Source organism: Nomascus leucogenys, chromosome 12, assembly GCF_006542625.1.
Source record: "Nomascus leucogenys isolate Asia chromosome 12, Asia_NLE_v1, whole genome shotgun sequence".
Classification (NCBI taxonomy): Eukaryota; Metazoa; Chordata; class Mammalia; order Primates; family Hylobatidae; genus Nomascus; species Nomascus leucogenys.
In genome coordinates this window covers 45,583,515-45,605,924 of record NC_044392.1, presented here as the reverse complement: position 1 = coordinate 45,605,924, position 22,410 = coordinate 45,583,515, and the positions used below count along the sequence as shown (strand labels likewise).

Genomic DNA, 22,410 nt, shown 5'->3' with positions numbered 1-22,410 from the left:
GTGTGTTTTAAATATATCTCTAGCTTTCACCTATTTTCACAAACACAAAATGAAGTAGAATAAATGAATCAAGCCACTGAAGTGTCTTTCAGCTTTCTCTGTAATTGCAGTCCTTTTATTTGCCAATTCCTCTGTGGTTTCTATGGAAACAGCAGCATGCAGATGATCTTGTCACATGACTAGAGCATCTCTATACACAGCACAGAAGAATCCAGATGGCAAGAATTGTCTCTGCTACCCCTACATCTACGGTTTACTTTGACGAGCAATTGGCATCATCATTTAGGCCACCTTTATATACATACTGGCTTTGGGGACAGCAACCAGCATTCTTGGCTAAGACAAAAAATGAGGCTGGGCACAGTAGCTCACGCCTGTAATCCCAGCACTTTGGGAGGCCGAGGTGGGAGGATCACTTGAGCCCAAGAGTTCAAGACTAGCCTGGGCAACATAGAGAGTCCCCAACTCCACAAAAAAAAATTTTTAATTAGCGGTGCACAGTAGTATGTGCCTGTAGTCCAAGTTCCTCAAGAGGTTTAGGTACAAGGATCACTTGAGCCCAGGAGGTCAAGGCTACAGTCAGCTGAGATCGGGCCACTGCACTCCAGCCTGGGCAGCAGGCTGTCTCAAAACAATGGGAGATATCTTTTCCAGCTTTAAGAGATGAATGGTCCAGGCATGATGGCTCGCGCCTGTAATCCCAACACTTCGAGAGGCCAAAGTGGGAGGATCCCTTGAGCTCAGGAGTTCAAGACCAACCTGGGCAACATAGCAAAACCTCATCTCTATCAAAAAAAAAGTCAAAAAATTAGCCAGGGGTGGTGGTACACAGCTGTGGTCCCAGCTACTTGTGAGGCTGAGGCAGGAGGATCTTATGAGCCTGGGAAGCCGAGGCCTCAGTGAGCAGTGATTGCACTACCGCACTCCAGCCTGGGCAACTGAGCAAGATCCTGCCTCAAAAATACAAAAGACAAGGCCGGGCGCGGTGGCTCAAGCCTGTAATCCCAGCACTTTGGGAGGCCGAGGCGGGCGGATCACGAGGTCAGGAGATCGAGACCATCCTGGCTAACACGGTGAAACCCCGTCTCTACTAAAAATACAAAAAATTAGCCGGGCGTGTTGGCGGGCGCCTGTAGTCCCAGCTAGTCGGGAGGCTGAGGCAGGAGAATGGCGTGAACCCCGGGAGGCGGAGCTTGCAGTGAGCCGAGATCGCGCCACTGCACTCCAGCCTGGGGGACAGAGCAAGACTCCGTCTCAAAAAAAAAAAAAAAAAAAAAAAAATACAAAAGACAAAGACATGAGTGAATACCAGACCTTATCCACTTTTCAAAGTCTTGGTCACAGATGAGAAGACAAGGCTGGGCTTGGTGGCTGATGCCTGTAATTGCAGCATTTTGGGAGGCCAACGCAGGCGGATCGCCTGAGGTCAGGAGTTGGAGACCAGCCTGGTCAACATGGTAAAACCCTGTCTTTATTAAAAACACAAAAAATTAGCAGAGCATAGTGGCAGGCGCCTGTAGTCCCAGCTTCTCGGGAGGCTGAGGCAGGAGAATCACTTGAACCTGGGAGGCAGAGTTGCAGTGAGCTGAGATAGCGCCATTGCACTCCAGCCTGGGCAACAAGAGGGAAACTAAATCCTAACAAAACAATTGGATTGATGTAGGATTTGACAGGTAATTCCAAACTTTTTTTTTTTTTTTTTAGAAGTAGTCTCACTCTGTTGCCCAGGCTGGAGTGCAGTGGCGTGATTTCGGCTCACTGCATCCTCCGCCTCCTGGGTTCAAGCAATTCTCCTGCCTCAGCCTCCTAAGTAGCTGGGATTACAGGCATGCGCCACCACGCCTGGCTATTTTTTTGTATTTTTAGTAGGGAGGGGGTTTCACCATGTTGGTCAGGCTGGTCTCGAACTCCTGACCCCAGGTGATCCACCTGCCTTGGTCTCCCAAAGTGCTGGGATTACAGGTGTGAGCCACAGCACCCAGCCACTCCTTTTTTTTTTTTTTGGGACGGAGTTTCAGTCTGCTGCCCAGGCTGGAGTGCAGTGGCACGATCTTGGCTCACTGCAGCCTTCGCCTTCTGGGTTCGAGCAATTCTCCTGCCTCAGCCTCCCCAGTATCTGGGATTACAGACACGCGCCACCATGCCCAGCTAATTTTTTGTATTTTTAGTAGAAACAGGGTTTCACCATGTTGCCCAGGCTGGTCTCAAACTACTGACCTTAGATGATCCACCCATCTCGGCCTCCTAAAGCACTGGGATTACAGGCACGTGCCACCACGCCCGGCCAGAATTTCTTTTTTTTTTTCAGATGGAATTTCACTCTCGTTGCACAGGCTGGAGTACAATGACGCATCTCAGCTCACCACAACCTCTGCCTCCCTCATTAAAGCAATTCTCCCGCCTCGGCCTCCAAAGTAGCTGGGATTACAGGCATGTGCCACCACGGCCAACTAATTTGTATTTTTAGTAGAGACAGGGTTTCTCCACGTTGGTCAGGCTGTTCTCGAACTTCTGACTTCAGGTGATCCACCTGCCTCGGCCTCACAAAGTGCTAGAATTACAGGTGTGAGCCACCGCACCTGGCCGGGATTTCTTTAAAAAATATCAACACTGGCCAGGTGCAGTAGCTCACACTTGTAATCCCAGCACTTTGGGAGGCCAAGGCAGGCAAACCACTTTTGGCCAAGAGTTCAAGATGAGCCTGGTCAACATAGTGAAACTCTGTCTCTACTAAAAATACAAAAATTAGCGAGGTAGCCGGGCACAGTGGCTCAGCCGGGCGCGGTGGCTCACGCTTGTAATCCTAGCACTTTGGGAGGCCGAGGCGGGCGGATCACGAGGTCAGGAGATCGAGACCACGGTGAAACCCCGTCTCTACTAAAAATACAAAAAATTAGCCGGGCGTGGTGGCGGGCGCCTGTAGTCCCAGCTACTTGGAGAGGCTGAGGCAGGAGAATGGCGTGAACCCGGGAGGCGGAGCTTGCAGTGAGCCGAGATCGCGCCACTGCACTCCAGCCTGGGTGACAGAGCGAGACTCCGTCCCAAAAAAAAAAAAAAAATTAGCCAGGCGTGGTGGTACACACCTGTAATCACAGCTACTTGGGAGGCTGAGGCAGGAGCATCCCTTGAACCTGGAAGGCAGAGGTTGCAGTGAGCCAAGATCACATCACTGCTTTCCAGCCCAGAGAACAGAGCGAGACTCCGTCTCAAACAACAACAACAACAAAAAAACCCATAAGTACTGTTGACAGTACAAGTGACCTTTCTAGTCACCTTGTAGTCATGTTTTCTTTAACAACATGTACTTTAGGTGGTGAGAAGGGAACCGGAAAAACACTCAGTCTTTGCCATGTTACTCATTTCTGTGCAAAACAGGACTGGCTGATACTACGTATTCCAGATGGTAAGAACTTCCTGTCTTGTCTTCTCTCTGTTAGGTTCAGTTATCTTGTTACCATGGTAGTCTTGTAGCTTTAATTTTCTAACAGGGATCTGATAGCTAAAGAAAAAACCTTTGCCAGTCACGATGGCTCATGCCTATAATCCCAGCACTTTGGGAAGCTGAGGCAGGTGGATTGCCTGAGCTTAAGCCCAGGAGGAGGCTGCAGTGAGCTGAGATCCCACCACTGCACTCTAGGCTGGGCGACAAAACAAGACGCTGTCTCAGAAAAGAAAAAAAAAAAAGAAAAGCCTTTGCTCCAGATGTAGAGCAGTCTGAGCTCATCCATCATGATTTCTTCGTGGTATTACTGCCAAGCAGGTTACAAGGTGAAGTCAATGTGACAAAAGGAAATTGGGCTAAAAGCTTCCTGAAGCCTTTTGATGCTAAACAGTCCTTCTCTTGATATTTAATACCCATGAGCATAAACTCCTGCCTTAGAGGTCACCACGGGGTTTTTTTTGTTTTTTATTTTTTTGCCATCGGTTAACAATTCTGAGTACCCACAGAGCCTTTTACTATTTGTCAGCATTCTAGAGTTGTCAGTATAGGTTGTCAAAACTTAAGGGATATTACACTTTGCATATATCCCTTTTTTGTTAAATATTGTGTGCATCCACATTTTCTTTCTTTCTTTTTTTTTTTTTTTTTTTGAGATGGAGTCTCGCTCTGTCGCCCAAACTGGAGTGCAGTGGCATGATCTCGGCTCACTGCAACCTGCATCCCCCGGGTTCAAGCGATTCTCCTGCCTTAGCCTCCCCAGTAGCTGGGATTACAGGCATGCGCCACCACATCTGGCTAATTTCTGTATTTTTAGTATAGACAGGGTTTTGCCATGTTGGCCAGGCTGGTCTCGAACTCCTGACCTCATGTGATCCTCCTGCCTTGGACTCCCAAAGTGCTGGGATTACAGGCATAAGCCATGGCGCCTGGCCTACATTTTCTTTTTTTAAACAAGTCTACTCACATAACTTCCACATTTTCTGACTTACCTTTCAAACCTGCTAGTACGCAGAAGTGATTTTTAATCCACTTGGTATGCTTTATATATTGATTCTTTATTCTTTTTGTTTGTTTGTTTTTGAGACAGAGTCTCGCTCTGTCACCCAGGCTAGAGTGCCGTGGCACGATCTCGGATCACTGTAAGCTCCGCCTCCCGGGTTCACGCCATTCTCCTGCCTCAGCCTCCCAAGTAGCTGGGACTACAGGCGCCCACCACAACGCCCGGCTAATTTTTTGTATTTTTAGTAGAGACGGGGTTTCACTGTGTTAGCCAGTATGGTCTCGATCTCCTGACCTCGTGATCCGACCGCCTTGGCCTCCCAAAGTGCTGGGATTACAGGCATGAGCCACTGCGCTGGGGCTTGCTTTTTTTTTTTTTTTTTTTTAAATAGAGTTGGAGTTTCACCATGTTCGTCTGGCTGGTCTCAAACTCCTGACCTCAGGTGATCGCCCACCTCGGCCTCCCAAAGTGCTGGGATTATAGGCTTGAGCCACTGCACTCAGCCTTGCTTCTATATTTATTCCTTTTTTTTTTTTTCTTTTGAAATGGAGTCTCACTCTGTTGCCCAGGCTGCAGTGCAGTGGTGTAATCTCGGCTTATTGCAACCTCCACCTCCCAGGTTCAAGTGATTCTCCTGCGTTAGCCTCCTGAGTAGCTGGGATTACAGGCACCTGCCACCATGCCAGCTAAATTTTTTTGTATTTTTAGTAGAGACGGGGTTTCACCATGTTGGCCAGGCTGATTTTGAACTCCTGACCTCAAGTGATCCGCCCGACTTGAGCTCCCAAAGTGCTAGGATTACAGGTGTAAGCCACTGCACCTGGCCTGATTTATATATTGATTCCAATGATAATGTTTAGTCTAAGATGGACCTGACAAGGCCAGGCACAGTGGTTCACCAACACTTTGAGAGGCTGAGGCAGGAGGATCGCCTGAGCCTAGGAGTTCAAGGTTAGAGTTAGCTGTGATCTCACTACTGCCTTCTAACCTGGGCAACAGAGCAAGACACTATCTCAAAAAATAAAAAAAAGAAAAGAAATATATATTGGAAACTAAAGTCATTTCCCATAACTTAAAGAGACTGGAATATTTCCAGTTCAGTACAGTTTCTGCCTGGTTTGTTTTCTTCTGCCTCTTACTTATTTTATTATTATTATTTTTTGAGACGGAGTCTCACTCTGTCGCCCAGGCTGGAGTGCAGTGGCGCAATCTCCGTTCACTGCAAGCTCCGCCTCCCGGGTTCACGCCATTCTCCAGCCTCAGCCTCCCACGTAGCTGGGACTACAGGCGCCTGCCACTGTGCCCAGCTAATTTTTTGTATATTTAGTAAAGACAGGGTTTCACCGTGTTAGCCAGGATGGTCTCGATCTCCTGACCTCGTGATCCGCCCACCTCAGCCTCCCAAAGTGCTGGGATTACAGGTTCGAGCCACTGCGCCCGGCCTCTTCTGCCTTTTTTTAAGCTCATCTTTGGGTGAAAAATTGCCAGGATCTTCTGCAGTCCAACTACAACAAACAGCACTTTGATCAAGCTTTAGAGGCTTCATCCTAGCTGAAGAATTTCAAAACTACAAATGAGCGCTTCCTGGCTGGGCTCAGTGGCTCACGCCTGTAATCACAGCACTTTGGGAGACCGAGGTGGGTGAATCACTTGAGGTTGCAAGTTCGAAACCAGCCTGACCAACATGGAGAAACCCCGTCTCTACTAAAAATACAAAATTAGCCAAGTGTGGTGGCACATGCCTGTAATCCCAGCTACTCGGGAGGCTGAGGCAGGAGAATCGCTTGAACCCAGGAGGCAGAGGTTACGGTGAGCGGAGATCTTGCCGTTGTACTCCAGCCTGGGCAACAAGAGCGAAACTCCATCTCAACAACAACAACAAACAACAAATGAGTGCTTCCTGAGCCAGGTGACAAGACTCCCAGAATTTGAGTGCTAGGTAGTCTTTATATGGATTCTGTCCTCCTTGTGCCCTGGGTACCAACAGGCCATGGAGAACTGATACTGGAGTTGGAATAACTGTATCATTTTTAATTTCTTTCATACATTTTGCCCACAGTGGACTCATAACTTGAAACTCATTCATCCATGTGAAATAAATAGGCAACAGTAAGTTGTTCCCATTTTGTGGGTAGCAAAGTGAAATCCAGTTGATTCATTGACTTTTCAAGGTACAGCCTCCAGTCCCTCGCAAGCACATTTCCAACTACATGATTTTCTCCAGACAAGATCTTTTTAGGGAACCAGAAATGTATTGGAAAAATTCTTCTTTACACTGGTGATTCTTGGATACCCTGTCTAGACCAGGGACCTTCAACTCTGGATATAAAGCAGAGTCACCTAAGAGCTAGTTAAAAATGCAGATGCCAGAGTCTCATTCTGGACATTTTCATCAGAATCCCTTATGTATGTTTCTTCAAGGCTCCAAGCAGAAATGGATTAGAAAACATTCACTTTGGTCAGGCACAGGGGCTCACGCCTGTAATCCCAGCACTTTGGGAGGCCGAGGCAGGCGGATCACCTGAGGTCAGGAGTTCAAGATGAGCCTGGCCAACATGCTGAAATCCCCTCTCTACTAAAAATACAAAAATCAGCTGGATATGGCAGTGGCCGCCTGTAATCCCAGCCACTTGGGAGGCTGAGGCAGGAGAATTGATTGAGCCCAGGAGGCCAAGGCAGTGAGCCGAGGTTGCAACTCCACCCTGGGCAACAGAGGGAGACTGTCTCAAACAAATAAAAAAATGCAGATGCCAGAGTCTCATTCTTGACATTTTCACCAGAATCCCTTATGTTTTTTCTTTCTTTCTTTCTTTCTTTTTTTTTTTTTTTGAGGCACAGTCTCACTCTGGGTGAAGTCCAGAAGACACTCTTGGAGTGGAGGGAGAGCTCCATGCTGGATTGGAGGAGTAGACACAGAAAAGGAAATAATGCATACAGAAGAACAGCTTGTTGGGGTGAGAGTCTAGAAGTAAGATCTCTTGGGAGATGATAATTACCTCAGAACGTAATTTGGATATGGTAGCCTCTGACTACACGATTTTCTGGGGAACACAGTGCAGCAGGAGGAAACTGCCACTTACCTGTGTTTGTCTCCATTTTAGCTCCTACAGAAGAAGGGAAAAAAGAGCTGCTGATCCTAAGTAACGCAAACCCCTCGCTGCTGGAGCGGCATTGTGCCTACCTCTAAGCCACGATCACAGCATGTGAGGAAGACAGTGGACATCTGCTTTCAGTCAAAAAAAAAAAAATTCCATAATGTTCCAAAAAGCAAAACTTGTATTTTCATGTGCCAAGTACTACCCTGAATCCACAAGATGGAAGTTATGTGTAGGCATTTTATTAGGTATTAGAAGTAATCTAGAGCTGATTTAAAGTGTACTACAGGCCAGGCACGGTGGCTCATGCCTGTAATCCCAGCACTTTGGGAGGCCGAGTTGGGCAGATCACTTGAGGTCAGGACTTTGAGACCAGCCTGGCCAACATGGTGAAACCCCATCTCTACTAAAAATACAAAAATTAGCTGGGCATGGTGGCATGCACCTGTAATCCCAGCTACTCGAGTGGCCCCATGCATGTAATCCCAGCTACTCAGGAGGCTGAGGCAGGAGAATCACTTGAACCCGAGAGGCGGAGGTTGCAGTGAGCTGAGATCACACCACTTCACTCCATCCTGGGCATTAATGAGACTCTGTCTCAAAAAACAAAAGAAAATAAAATAAACCAAAAATTACAAAAAGAAATAGAATATCATGGTTACAGAATTAATATTCTTCATTAATTGGTAAAAGAGACAAAAGAATTGGTAAGAACATAAAGACTGAATAGCACGATTAACACACTTGTCCTAATGGAATTATTTTTAAAGATGAAATCCCAGACTGGGCACAGTGGCTCACGTCTGTAATCCCAGCACTTTGGGAGGCCGAGGCAGGTGGATCACCAGAGGTCAGGAGTTCGAGACCAGCCTGGACAACATGGTGAAACTACTTCTCTACTAAAAATACAAAAACTAGCTGGGCATGGTGGCAGGCACCTGTAATCCCAGCTACTTGGGAGGCTGAGGCAGGAGAATCGCTTGAACCTGGGAGGCAGAGGTTGCAGTGAGCTGAGATCACGCCACTGTACTGCAGCCTGGGTGACAGAGCGAGACTCTGTCTCCAAGAGAAAAAAAAATTAAATCTCAAAATAACTTCTTTTCTTTTGGTAGAAGTTCTTTTACATTCACATAATATATTTTTGACAGTCTAAATACAGTCATCCTTTTTAACCCAGGAAGACAGAGAGAAAAGAGAGCAACTTCAGTTGCCTAAAGCTGAACTTGGACATCACCAAGCCTCTAGAAAGATGGAAGATTATGAAATAATGCTTTAATAAACATATTATTAATTTAATAAGCACTTGTTGTTCTACAAAGTAGAAAATACATCAGGTCATTATATTTGACCCCTGAGCAACAACGTTTTTGGACTGCATGGGTCCACTTATTCGCAGATCTTTTTCAATAGAAGTTATATGGAGTGGGCCTGCCTTTCTGGCCTCACCTTCCACCTATCAAATCCCAAAACTTCTGAATGTACTTTCTTTTGAAGCACATAAAGAACCTGTTCAAAACTGACTGACAATGGACCATAAACCAACTCAATATATTTCAAAGAATCTAAATCATACAGCCGTGTAGTCTGATTCTAATGCAATTTAAACTAGAAAACAGTAACAAAAAGAGAAGTAGAAACTCCTCACGTGTCTGGAAATTAAAACATATTTTTCTGATGTGCCCATTGGTCAGGAAAAAAGATCAGAATGGAAATGAGAAATTAATTCAAATTAAATGATTGTGTAATTACTAAACACAAAACTTAAACAAAAATTTTGTATGTTGAAAATACTGGCTGGCAGGGCACGGTGGCTCAGGCCTGTAATCCCAGCACTTTGGGAGGCCGAGGAGGGCAGATCACGAGGTCAGGAGATCGAATTCTGATATTTTGTTTTGCATTCATATGTATGAATGGGATTGGCTAATTTTCCTTTTCTTTAATGTTCTTGTCAGCATTTGATATTAGAGTAACAGTGGCCACAAAAACAAGTTGGGAAGTATTTCCCCTTTTCTATTTTCCACAAGAAGTTATATGAGATTGGCATCATTTCTTTAAATGTTTGCTGGAGTCCGTCCGTCCGTCCGTCCTTCCTTCCTTCCTTCCTTCCTTCCTTCCTCCCTCCCTCCCTCCCTCCCTCCTTTCTTTCTTTCTTTCTTTCCCTCTGTGGCCCAGGCTGCAAACTACTCAGCTCGCTGCTGCCCGCGCCGCGGACTGCCTGGGACTGCCGCCGCGCGCCACCGCTGCCTGCTTTTTCTCGTTTGGCTGCAGGCGCGCGGTCGCCATGTTGGCCACACTGCTCACCAGCTCCTGACGCGGAGTGCTCTGCCCGCCTCAGCCTCCCGAGCCCCTGCCCAGCCACCGCCCCGTCTGGGAGGTGGGGAGCGCCTCTGCCCGGCCGCCCCATCCGGGAAGAAGTGAGGAGCGCCTCTGCCCGGCCGCCCCATCCGGGAAGAAGTGAGGAGCGCCTCTGCCCGGCCGCCCCGTCTGGGAAGTGAGGAGCGCCTCTGCCCGGCCGTCCCATCTGGGAAGTGAGGAGCGCCTCTGCCCGGCCACCCACCGTCTGGGAAGTGAGGAGCGCCTCTGCCCGGCCGCCCACCGTCTGGGAAGTGAGGAGCGCCTCTGCCCGGCCGCCCCGTGTCTGGGAAGAAGTGAGGAGCGCCTCTGCCCGGCCGCTCCGTCTGGGAGGTCTACCATGGAGGCCAGAAGCAATGTGGGGGCTGGACGTGGTGGCTCACGCCTGTGGTCCCGGCACTCTGGGGGGCGAGGCGGGTTGATCACTTCGGGCTAGGAGTTCGAGACCAGTCTGGCCAACTTGGCGAAACATGAAAAATACAACAGACAAACCAACCAACCAACTCAGTGACAACAAAACAGGTCTACCCTGGAGTCATACTCTAATTTTTTCTATTTTCCTCCCTTTCTGATCCTTTATCCCACTTTCTTTTTCTTCCTCTTCCTTCTCCCTCTTCTTTGTCAAATAGAGGATTGAGTTATTATCACTGATCCACATAAAGTCCCTCTCTACCTTATTTTAACTCCCACCCCCCATTTCTATTCCCCGACTTCCCAAGTGTAACCTTCCTAATATGTTTGATACGCATCTTTTTGTTTGTATGTATTTTTAGAAAATGTTTATTGTTTTTGTGTGCAAAAAAAAATTAATTAAAAAAAAATGTTTGCTGGAGTTTACAGGCCAAGTTAATATAGACCTAGAGTGGGTTTTTCTTTGTTTTTGTTTTTAAGACATTATCTCATTGTCAGCCAGGCTGGAGGGAGTCCAAACAAAAGGCCAGGTGCGATGGCTCACGCCTGTAATCCCAGCACTTTGGGAGGCTGAGGCAGGCGGATCACCTGAGGTCAGGAATTTCAGAACAACCTGACCAACATGGTGAAACCCTGTCTCTACTAAAAATACAAAAATTAGCTGGCAGTGGTGGCACGTGCATGTGGTCCCAGCTCCTCGGGAGGCTGGGGCATTCAAATCCGCATGCCTCAGCCTCACCAAAACGTGGGAATACAGCCATGAGCCTCGGCGCCCAACCAATATTTGCCTTATCTTTTTTTTTTTTTTTTTTTTTTGAGATGGAGTCTGGCTCTGTTGCCCAGGCTGGAGTACAGTGGAGCGATCTCGGCTCACTGCAAGCTCCACTTCCCGGGTTCACGCCATTCTCCTGCCTCAGCTTCCCAAGTAGCTGGGACTACAGACCGCGCCCGTCACCACGCCCGGCTAATTGTTTGTATTTTTAGTAGAGACGGGGTTTCACCTTGTTAGCCAGGATGGTCTTGATCTCCTGACCTCGTGATCCGCCTGCCTCAGCCTCCCAAAGTGCTGGGATTACAGGCGTGAACGACCGCGCCCGGCCTTTTTGTTGTTGTTGTTGAGAGGTGGTTTGCTCTTGTTGCCCAGGCTGGAGTGCAGTGGCGCGATCTCGGCTCACTGCAACGTCTGCCTCCCAGGTTCAAATGATTCCCTGACTCAGCCTCCTGAGTAGTTGGGAGTACAAGCGCCCGCCACCACACCCGGCTACATGTTTTATATTTTTAGTAGAGACCGGGGTTTCATCATGTTGGCCTGGCTGGTCTCAACCTCCTGACCTCAATTGATCCTCCCGCCTCGGCCTCCCAAAGTGCTGGGATTACAGGCGTAAGCCACCGCGCCTGGCCCTTGCCTTCTTTCTAAATACACACAAGAATGTTAATCATAGCACCTAATAGCCCAAAAATTGGAAACAATACCAAAAGCTATTATCAGTAGAATATATTCTTTTTTTTTTTTTTTCTGAGACAGTCTCGCTCTGTCGCCCAGGCAGGAGGGCAGTGGCGTGATCTCCGCGCACTGCAAGCTCCGCCTCCCGGGTTCACGCCATTCTTCTGCCTCAGCCTCCCGATTAGCTGGGAATACAGGCGCCCGCCACCACGCCCAGCTAATTTTTTTTGTATATTTAGTAGAGACGGGGTTTCACCGTGTTAGCCAGGATGGTCTCGGTCTCCTGACCTCGTGATCTGCCCGCCTCAGCCTCCCAAAGTGTTGGGATTACAGGCGTGAGCCACCGCGCCCAGCCTATTCTTTCTTTAGAATAGATCAGTGGTGGTGTATTCCTACAATGGACTATTCCGCAGCGATGAAAATGAATTATAGATATATGCAAAAATATGAATTACATAAACCATATTGAGCAAAAGACGCCAAGAGATATATACTCTATTTACATAAGGTGTTAGATACACAGAGATAGATAAATACATGTAAATGATAAAGATATGATAGCTAGGCCAGTCCACAGGGTATTAGTCGTGGTCCGCGTGACTTCTGAAGAGATGAGGGGGCATGGGAGGCTTTAGGGGAGCTTCCGCTTTTCTGGCAAGGTTTTATTTTTGCCCGGGGAGCTATCAGCCAGCGGAGAGATCTGTGAGAAGGGATAAGACCTCAAGGAAAGTACGAGGCAGAGCCTTCCGCGGCGGAGACGGCGCCCACCCCGCTCCAACGTGGAGCAGGAGCAACGGCGTGGAACGTGCAGCCCCGCCCCTCGCAGGCAACCACAGAGAAGCCGGACTGGGCTACGTCTAGGAAGAAGCAGGAAAGGATCGGCGCAACGTTTCTCCAATGGGAAAGGATGTGTTTGCGGACCAATAGGTGGCCGAGGATAACACCCGCCCACGCGCCTGCCAAGCCAATCGGCTAGGAGCAACGAGCGGCGGGGCTGGGGCGCTGCGGCCCCGTGGAGCCGCGCAGTATGGCGGGCGGGGCCAGGGAGGTCCTCACACTGCAGTTGGGACATTTTGCCGGTTTCGTGGGGGCGCACTGGTGGAACCAGCAGGTGAGGTCGGCCGGCAACTGCCCCCGAGGAGCCCTTGGGGATCTACAGTCCCGACGTTCAGCCGGCCTGCCTGGTCCTCTCTGCTTCCCCAGGATGCTGCGCTGGGCCGAGCGACCGATGCCAAGGAGCCCCCGGGCGAGCTGTGCCCCGACGTCCTGTATCGTACGGGCCGGACGCTGCACGGCCAGGAGACCTACACGCCGCGACTCATCCTCATGGATCTGAAGGGTGAGGTGGTGGCAGGGTCAGCCGATGCCCCGTGTTTCCCTTCCGCGTGCCTAGTCTTTGCGCTGCCGTTATCTTCAAGATCCTCCCACCTTACCGAGCTCCAGGACCAGAGATGAGGAGCTGAGCACAACATGCCAACACTCGAGGGGCCCACGACAGTTGCTCAAGAGCCATCTCGGGAATAGGCTGCTAGGCCCTGGAGACAGTGAGGACTTGAACTACAGCACTCCTGTCGGACCCCTGGATGTGGTTTTTCCCCCCGGTCCCACAGCTAATGACTAAGGGGGGAACGGAAAGATGGAATCTAGATTCTCCTAGGCCAAGGTTTTCCCCCCAACTAGTGTAAATCCCAGAAAGCTTGGAAGAGCCAAGTGCTGGAGAGATGGTGACAGCAGGTTGTCAGGTGATCAGAGGAAGGTTAGCTAGAGGGGGAGCGTGCCCAGGCTTTGACCTAACATTGTCTCTGTTATTTCTGTACAGGTAGTTTGAGCTCCCTACAAGAGGGAGGTGGACTCTACAGGGACAAACAGTTGGATGCTGCAATAGCATGGTGTGTAATTGATGTATGGATAAGGGTGGGGATCGTGTATGTACGCAGAACGCTGGATAACTCTGATCAGAGTGCAGTTTCTTTGATCAATCTCCAATCTCTTTCAGGCAGGGGAAGCTCACCACACACAAAGAGGAACTCTATCCCAAGAACCCTTATCTCCAGGACTTTCTGAGTGCAGAGGTGAGGGCCTCTGCCCTGAACTTTTTAACCCAGTGCTACAACCCGAGGGTCTCCATAGGGGCAGGTAAAAGGGGATTTTAATCATTTTAAATGTCTTAGAATGATATTTTTGGAAAAAGCACTCCTTTTCCTAAGGACTGCGACTCGGTGAACAGAAAGGAGGCTATGTGGTGTGGCCAGCCAACTCAAGGAGGATGAAGCAACCTTTGCCTCTAAACTGCCTGGAACTAAATGTAGATTTTTCTCACCCCTCCCAGGGAGTGCTGAGTAGTGACGGTGTTTGGAGGGTCAAATCCATTCCCAATGGCAAAGGTGAGACTTCTCCAGATACTGATGGATGGGGGTTTGGGTAGAGCAGAAACGTGGAGAAAAGTACATTCCCTCTGCTTGTCTTCAGGTTCCCCATCACTCACCACTGCTACAACTCCAAAACCACTTATACCTACAGAGGCCAGCATCAGGGTCTGGTCAGACTTCCTCAGAGTCCATCTCCATCCCCGGAGCATCTGTATGATTCAGAAGTACAACCATGATGGGTATGGGGACCCCAGAGGCTTTGAGGCAAGAAACGTGGGTCCCCATCAATGCAGGATGAGGCTCTCGAGGCCATCTTCCCTGCCCTTCCCCAGGACAAGAGGCTGAGGAGTTGAGGGAAGAGATGTAAGTCTTGGATCGTGTTTACTTGTGGCAGGGAAGCAGGTCGGCTGGAGGCTTTTGGCCAAGGGGAAAGTGTCCTAAAGGAACCCAAGTACCAGGAAGAGCTGGAGGACAGGCTGCACTTCTACGTGGAGGAATGTGACTACTTGCAGGTAGCGACGTGGAAACGTGCACTCCAGGGTGGAAGCTCTTCTCATCCTGCTAACTATCTTTCATCACTCACCTCCGCCCAGGGCTTCCAGATCCTGTGTGACCTGCATGATGGCTTCTCTGGGGTAGGCGCGAAGGCGGCAGAGCTGCTACAAGATGAATATTCAGGGCGGGGAATAATAACGTGGGGCCTGCTACCTGGTCCCTACCATCGTGGGGTGAGTGGAACTTAGAGAAGTAAACAGTCACATGGTGGGGAGGGAGAAATGAGAATCCCAGTGGGAGAGTTCCTTAATGCAAACTACTCTTTCTTCACCAGGAGGCCCAGAGAAACATCTATCGTCTATTAAACACAGCTTTTGGTCTCGTGCACCTGACTGCTCACAGCTCTCTCGTCTGCCCCTTGTCCTTGGGTGGGAGCCTGGGCCTGCGACCTGAGCCACCTGTCAACTTCCCTTACCTGCATTATGATGTAAGTCTCGGTGCTCTTGTTCTGACTGCAGCAGGCTACAGGGCCTCCTCATACTCCCAGTCAGCCGCTGTCTGTTACTGGCTCTGTTCCTGAGGCCCGAGCTTGAACTCAGCTGTGATGTGGCCTCTCCTATCACACTGTCCTATGCTTGTCCAGCCTGGGGCCAAACATACCCCTGCTTCGTCCCCTGGATCTTTCTGGTGTTAATATTCTGCCTCCACACATTCTTTTCCAGGCCTGAGGCCAAGTGCCCCTCTTGGTGTCTTCTTACAGGCCACTCTGCCCTTCCACTGCAGTGCCATCCTGGCTACAGCCCTGGACACAGTCACTGTTCCTTATCGCCTTTGCTCCTCTCCAGTTTCCATGGTTCATCTGGCTGACATGCTGAGCTTCTGTGGGAAAAAGGTATGAAGCTTTGTGAGGGGTTAGGTCAGTGCTGAGAAAATGTCCTATAACGTGTTCTCTTCCTTCTCTTTAGGTGGTGACAGCAGGAGCAATCATCCCTTTCCCCTTGGCTCCAGGCCAGTCCCTTCCTGATTCCCTGATGCAGTTTGGAGGAGCCGCCCCATGGACCCCACTGTCTGCATGTGGGGAGCCTTCTGGAACACGTTGCTTTGCCCAGTCAGTGGTGCTGAGGGGTATAGACAGAGCATGCCACACGAGGTGAGAGCTGTTGGTCCTTAGGAGTCCTTGTCAGATTTTTGTTTCATATCCTTTTCCCCCTAATTTCTCTGGGGCATTCTAATGATGTTGTTCCCTCCCCACCCCTTAAAAAGGAAAAAAAGAAAAAAAAAAGGGGGCTCTGAATACCTTGATCCAGCTGATGGCCTGATAACATAAGAATTCTTAGTTTCTTATTCATGCTGCCACAGACTAATAGTGGTTTGGGCTTTGTTCTGGCAGCCAGCTCACCCTGGGGACACCTCCACCCTCCGCCCTTCATGCATGTACCACTGGGGAAGAAGTCTTGGCTCAGTATTTACAACAGCAGCAGCCTGGAGTCATGAGGTCAGTGTAACGGTTGCTGCTGCCCTTCTTGCCAACCACAACCCTCCCTTGACTTCTTACGCACTTAGTGGCTGTTCTCTGCCCCCACAGTTCTTCCCATCTGCTGCTGACTCCCTGCAGGGTGGCTCCTCCTTACCCCCACCTCTTCGCAAGCTGCAGTCCACCGGGTATGGTTCTGGATGGTTCCCCCAAGGGAGCAGGTAGGTAGGAGGTGAAGAAAACTGAGGTTTCAAGTATGGGAGAGTTTTTACTATCTCCATTCCTGGATTAAAAGTGCGAAAAAGTCCACAGTTAAACATTCCTTTATTCACCCTATGGCTCCCAAGAAAAGCATTCTTCCTTTGGAGTACTGGTGTACTAAGGGGACAATACACCAAATTTGTTGAGTTTACAATCAAGTCTACTAAGGTTGGACTTCCTTATCAGTTTGGCAGAGTCCCAGGGCAGAATAATCATCCATCTACAGGTCTCTGTTTCCTCTCCCTCCACAGCAGTGGAGAGCGTCCCAGTGTTTGGGGCACTGTGTTCCTCTTCGTCCCTGCACCAGACCCTGGAAGCCTTGGCCAGAGACCTCACCAAACTCGACTTGCGGCGCTGGGCCAGCTTCATGGATGCTGGAGTGGAGCACGATGATGTAGCAGAGCTGCTGCAGGAGCTACAAAGTCTGGCCCAGTGCTACCAGGATGGTGACAGCCTCGTGGACTAAAGTTCCCAGTGTGGGAGAAAGGAGCTAGTTTGCAATAAAAACAGCTGGATGCAGGAGCCCAGTGTCTTCGTGCAGAGGAGCTCAATGTCGCGGGACTAGCTACACCAACATATGCACTTTTTACATTTAGAAACACTGCGATTAGACCACAGAACAATAAATATGTGCCATCAGACCAAAAAAAAGTAGAGAACGGAGCTGAACTCCACTCTTGATGCTATTTACAGAGGAGATTTGTAAAGTCTTCATAAAAGACCTTGAATGATGCCTAGGATGGCAGAGCCCCTGGGTCCTACTCCATCCTCCAGCCTTTGTCCTGGTCCTGGGCTCCTGCTCTCCAGATCTGTAAACTGGGCTCAAGGACTGTACAAGCGGAGTACAACTACCCGCCTCCCCAGTGCCAGGGCGCCTGTTGGGTTTGGTCCTGTGTAGATGATTCCCAGAGTCTCATTCATCCAGCTCCTCTTCAGACAGAAGGTCCCCATGGTCAGACAGCTGGTCTGCATTGCTGGTACTGGTTCATCCTCAGAGCTGGCTTCACAGGCAGTGTGGAAGAGCTGCATGAGTTCTCGAAAACGGTGGGAAACCTAAGAAAGGAGGAGGGCTATATTCACTGATCCTTAGTAACATGTTAACATTTATGAAGCACTATATATTGATTTGCAAAATATTTTATTTATTCCACACAGCAAGGTTGGGAGAGCTATGTCGTTATAGATAAGGAAACTCAAAAGGCTAAATGTTTTGTCCAAAGTCACACACCTCCTAAAAACAAAACTAGAATGGCCGGGCATGGTGGCTCACACGTGTAATCCCAGCACTTTGGGAGGCCGAGGCAGGCAGATCACTTGAGGTCAGGAGTTCACCAGCCTGGCCAACATGGTGAAGCCCTGTCTCTACTAAAAATACAAAAATTGGTCGGGTGGTGGGCGCCTATAATCCCAGCCACTCGGGAGGCTGAGGCAGGAGAATTGCTTGAACCCGGGAGGCGGAGGTTGCAGTGAGCCGAGATCGTGCCATTGCCCTCCAGCCTGGGTGACAGAGCAAGACTCCGTCTCAAATAAATAAATAAATAAAGTGAACGAAGCTAATACAAATCTAGCAATGGATGAGAATCAATTTAAAAATTTTTTGAGTAGGCCAGGAGCTGTGGTTCACGCCTGTAATCCCAGCACTTCGGGAGGCCGAGAAGGTTGGATCACCTGATGTCAGGAGTTGGAGACCAGCCTGGCCAACATGATGAAACCTCATCTCTACTAAAAATACAAAAAAAAATTTAGCTGGGCGTGGTGGCATGTGCCTGTAATCCCAGCTACTTGGGAGGCTGAGGCAGGAGAATTGCTTGAACCCTGGAGGTGGAGGTTGCACTGAGGTGAGATCACGATGACACTGCACACTAGCCTGGGCAACGAGCAAAAACTCCATTTCAAAATATCTGAGTATCTGTTCTCCACAAAGATACCACATTAAATGTGTTTTGGGGGAGCGGGGTTGCAGAAGAGATCCAAAGGGTTTCCTCTAGAAATCCTCCACCTGGTTTATAAGCCACCCACTCTGCACACTGTCCTCTAGACAATGAGGTTAAGTGAGAATGGTCCTTCAGTATAGGTTTGCCTAGCTCATCTGGTGGAGTTCTGCTGGTCTCCACTTCTGGAGCCGTCGAGGCAAAAGTAGAAGGAGGCTTCTCAGCAGAGTCTCCAACTGCTTCATCTGTCATTTCATCCTCTTTCTGCAGGCTTTCCATTCCTTCTGCTTCTTCTTCCTCCTCTTCTTCCGGCTCAGAGTTCTCCTCCTGAGAATTCTCTTCTTCAGACTCACCCTCCTGACTCATGCGCCTTTCAGATGCCAGCCAAGTCAGTTTCTCCATTGTTTCCTGTAAAACCCTCCAAAGAGTACTTATGGCTCCTAGTGGCTCATGAATTGCAGAACAGCACAAAGCTGTATCAGGATAATCTGAAGTTAAACAATGGGGAGCCCACTAAAGCTGTCAGAGTGGAATTCCCTGAGTTATGAAATCCCAGCGATAGCTGACATTGGGCCTGACAGCAGGAAAGTGGAAAAGATGCCTTTTGAAAACTTCTCTACCCTGAAAATAGTTTTCCTTTGCCTTAGCCCATATTTATATGCCTCTTTCTTTTTTTTTTTTTCTTGCAACAGAGTCTCACTCCATCACCCAAGCTGGAGTGCAGCGGCGCAATCTTGGCTCACTGCAAACTCCACCTCCTGGGTTCAAGGGATTTTCATGCCTCAGCCCCCTGAATGGCTGAAATTATAGGAGCATGCTACCACACCCGGCTAATTTTTGTATTTTTAGTAGAGTCAGAGTTTGACCATGGTGGCCAGGCTGGTCTCAAACTCCTGACCTCGTGTCGTGATCCTCCCACCTCGGCCTCCTAAAGTGCTGGAACTACAGGTGTGAGCGACCAAGTCTGGCCTATTTACTATTTTTTTTTTTTTTTTTTTTTTGAGACGGAGTTTCGCTCTTGTTGCCCAGGCTGGAGTGCAATGGCGTGATCTTGGCTCATTGCAACCTCCACCTCCCAGGTTCAAGCAATTCTGCCTCAGCCTCCCGAGTAGCTGGGATTACAGGCGTGCACCACCACGCTTGGCTAATTTTGTATTTTTGGTAGAGACACGATTTCTCCATGTTGGTCAGGCTGGTCTCAAACTCCCAACCTCAGGTGATCCGCCCGCCTTGGCCTCCCATGCCTGGGATTACAGGCATGAGCCACCGCACCTGGCCCTATTTACTATTTTTTAAGGCATTTAAAGTATGGTGAGGTGATTCAATTTAATGTGTAAATGAGTTTAATAAGGAAAATGTCATCCTTTCCATCTCATTTCACCTCAACCCCACAATCATGTCCCACAATGCATTCACAAATCAAATACAAATGATTTTAGGACTATCCATAGTGCAGCAAGCAAGCAGGTGGCATATCAATAAGTTAAACATATTGCTGAGTCCACAAAATACTTGAGAGTATTCTCTAGCTCTCACCTGGAGTTCTGGGACAGACAATCCTCAGAAGCTGATGACATTTCATTTTCCTCATTTTGGGTGAGGTCATCAAAGTCCTCTTCTTCCTCTTCTTCTGGTCCATCTTTCTCTCCTCCAGTTTCTGGCCCAACTGGGGTCCCCACTGACTGATCATCAACACTGGATGAGTCTTTGGGCTTCCCTGGAGGGCTACTAAGCCTCACTTCAGGATTCATGGAGGATGAAGCATTATTTGGTGATCCTTTGCTCTCATCTCCCCCCAAGTTTCCTTCATTGGGGGTGCTTGAGAAGATGAAGGGGTTTTAGTTGGCTGAATCCTCTCTTCTTCCTTCTGTAAGATTGTCTGTTTCTTTGCCTCTCTAGCATTGCTCAACTCCTCACTTGGGGAGCCAGTGTCTAATTCCACAGTGTGTTCTTCCTTGATGTCATCACAAATATCATGCTCAGGGTGTTACCAGTGGAGGGTCTTGACTACAAGTTGCCCAGGTTCTTGGCGTATTGAACAGAGAATTGAACAAAATGCACAAGCAAAACAACAAATGAATGAAGCAACAAAAGCACAGATTTATTGAAGTGAAAGTACATTCCACAGAGCAGAAGCAGGCTTGGGCAAGTGGCTCAAGCACCCCAGTTGAAAAATCTTCTGGGGTTTAAGTACTCTTTAGAGGTTTCCTATTGGTTACACCCTTTGTAAATGAAGACGTGGCCCATGACCAATTGGAGGCTGAAGTTAAATTACACCCTATGCAAATGAAGATTTGGCCTGCGACCAGTCAGAGGCTAAAGTGAAGGCTCCCTGTCTCCAGACCCTATTCTCCTGCCTCATTCCCTCTTGAGAGACATAATATCAAATATTTACAGGAGTCAGAGGGACTGACAGTCTTTCCTCTGTAACTGCTTCATGCCGTTTGGGGCACAGTCCCTATCTACTGGGGACCATGGAACTCTCACCCTGCTCTGTCTAGTGGAGACAGGATGACTTCTTGATGGCCAGGGCTGGCATCATTCCCTGGATAGAAGCCCTACTGCATGATCATTTGAAGCTTAATGGCCTCTAGGTGAGAAAAAATACATTTGGTTAAAAGATTTAACAAACATGGTCCAACATGGTCAATGTGAGTATAATTGTTAATAATGTGCCAGCTAAGGGAAGTAGACATGAAACCCAACTTAGTGCCCTTGACCAGAAGCCCCATGACTCAGACAGCTGTTGTTATATTTTAGAGGCCCCATCAGCTAATTTTCAGGCGGCATCTCTTGCTAATGCTGATTGGTTGACATAAAAACAGCATTCTTTGGCAGGGCGCAGTGGCTCACACCTGTAATCCCAGCACTTTGGGAGGCTGAGGCAGGCAGATCAGGAGGTCAGGAGATCGAGACCATCCTGGCTAACGCGGTGAAACCCCGTCTCTACTGAAAAAAAAAAAAAAAAAAAACAACCAGCAAAATTAGCCGGGCATGGTGGCAGGCGCCTGTAGTCCCAGCTACTTGGGAGGCTGAGGCAGGAGAATGGCATAAATCCGGGAGGCGGAGCTTGCAGTGAGCCGAGATCGCTCCACTGCACTCCAGCCTAGATGACAGAGTGAGACTCCGTCTCAAAACAAAACAAAACAACAACAACAAAAAACCCCAGCATTCTTCTTTCAGGAAAAGACATATGCCACCTTTTTCAGCAGCTAGGAAATCCAGTCTCCTATTATTTTGTAAAACGACCGTTGCCAAGGAGTCTATCTGATTTTGTAAGGTGACGGTACTTTGGACAGTGTCTTCCAAGCTCTCTGAAAGATCCTTGGACAAACGTTGGTAATAGGATAGGGATGTTGCAAACCTGCTAACTCCTGTTCTTACTTCTGCGGTTATTCCTAGTCCTACCAAAAGGGGTATGAGTTTGATGGCTCATTTGTGCCTGGCGGGTGCAGTTAAAGGTATGAGAGACCGGTTATTGAGAGCTATATAGATTTCAGGGGCTAAATAAAGAAGTGTAGCGGTTTCAGTCCATTTGATTGGTAAACATAACTAAGAACTAGTTCCACACAGGAAAAAGACTCCGTGATTTTCAAGACAAAAATCATTCTCTGGTGAACATATGGGTTAGCTTTTTGTTTTTCTTTCCCCAGTGGTTAAGGTCCCTGCTAAGGTGGCTCCAGTTAAAGGCTGGAAAGGACCTTGGGAAGTATCCTGAGTTGTCCCAGCAGTTAAGTTTTCCTGGTGAAGGTAGTTATGCTTAGTGTCCACCAGCAACCACCCAGAGGTATTTTCATACTGGAGAACCAAAAGGCAACTAGCTGTCTTAGGATTACTACAGTCTTCCCAAGTGAAAATGTGAACACAGCTAGTGGTCCTACCTTGACAGTACTTAGACTGTGTGTCCTTTAAAGTGCCCTTAATTAGGAATAGTTTCATGAAAACCATACAGGTTTTCTAAATGATGCAGCCTAGGTAACTGCATAGCTTACATATCATGTGAGAGGTTAATCCCTAGGGTGTAGTTACTCTGATGACTCAAGGTTCCCAGGGTCTGACTAGAATTTTTTTTTTTAGTACAAAGTGGCACCTGGGATTTTAGTTCTTTGTGCGTTATTGGGCCCCAAATAGGTTTT

At 48.5% G+C, this 22,410-nt stretch overlaps 2 protein-coding genes across 11 annotated transcripts; one reads left to right on the top strand and one right to left on the bottom strand.

The window, feature by feature from the left end:
* Positions 1-12,697: 12,697 nt before the first annotated feature.
* LOC100597841 (misato mitochondrial distribution and morphology regulator 1) lies at positions 12,698-17,477 on the top strand. 10 transcript variants are annotated; one of them, XM_030824274.1, is made up of 15 exons: positions 12,712-12,855; positions 12,948-13,017; positions 13,163-13,288; positions 13,564-13,633; positions 13,741-13,816; positions 14,074-14,128; positions 14,214-14,352; positions 14,508-14,625; positions 14,707-14,841; positions 14,943-15,095; positions 15,369-15,500; positions 15,574-15,758; positions 15,999-16,103; positions 16,194-16,303; positions 16,598-17,462. In XM_030824274.1, exons 1-15 carry the CDS (start codon positions 12,772-12,774, stop codon positions 16,807-16,809), a joined length of 1,770 nt encoding a protein of 589 aa, XP_030680134.1. In that variant the 5' UTR covers positions 12,712-12,771; the 3' UTR covers positions 16,810-17,462. The 10 variants fall into 10 exon arrangements, with proteins under 10 accessions (XP_012366572.1, XP_003259482.1, XP_030680139.1 ...); XM_030824273.1 differs by having other exon boundaries at positions 12,713-12,855; positions 16,595-17,462; XM_012511118.2 differs by lacking the exon at positions 13,163-13,288 and having other exon boundaries at positions 12,698-12,855; positions 12,948-13,083; positions 16,598-17,477.
* On the bottom strand, positions 17,297-20,156 carry LOC115837567 (GON-4-like protein). Its single transcript, XM_030823643.1, has 2 exons — positions 19,811-20,156; positions 17,297-17,396 (listed from the first exon to the last, which is right to left on the bottom strand). The coding sequence occupies exons 1-2, from the start codon at positions 20,023-20,025 to the stop codon at positions 17,297-17,299; spliced, it is 315 nt and encodes a 104-aa protein (XP_030679503.1). The 5' UTR covers positions 20,026-20,156.
* Between the last annotated feature and the right edge of the window lie 2,254 nt (positions 20,157-22,410).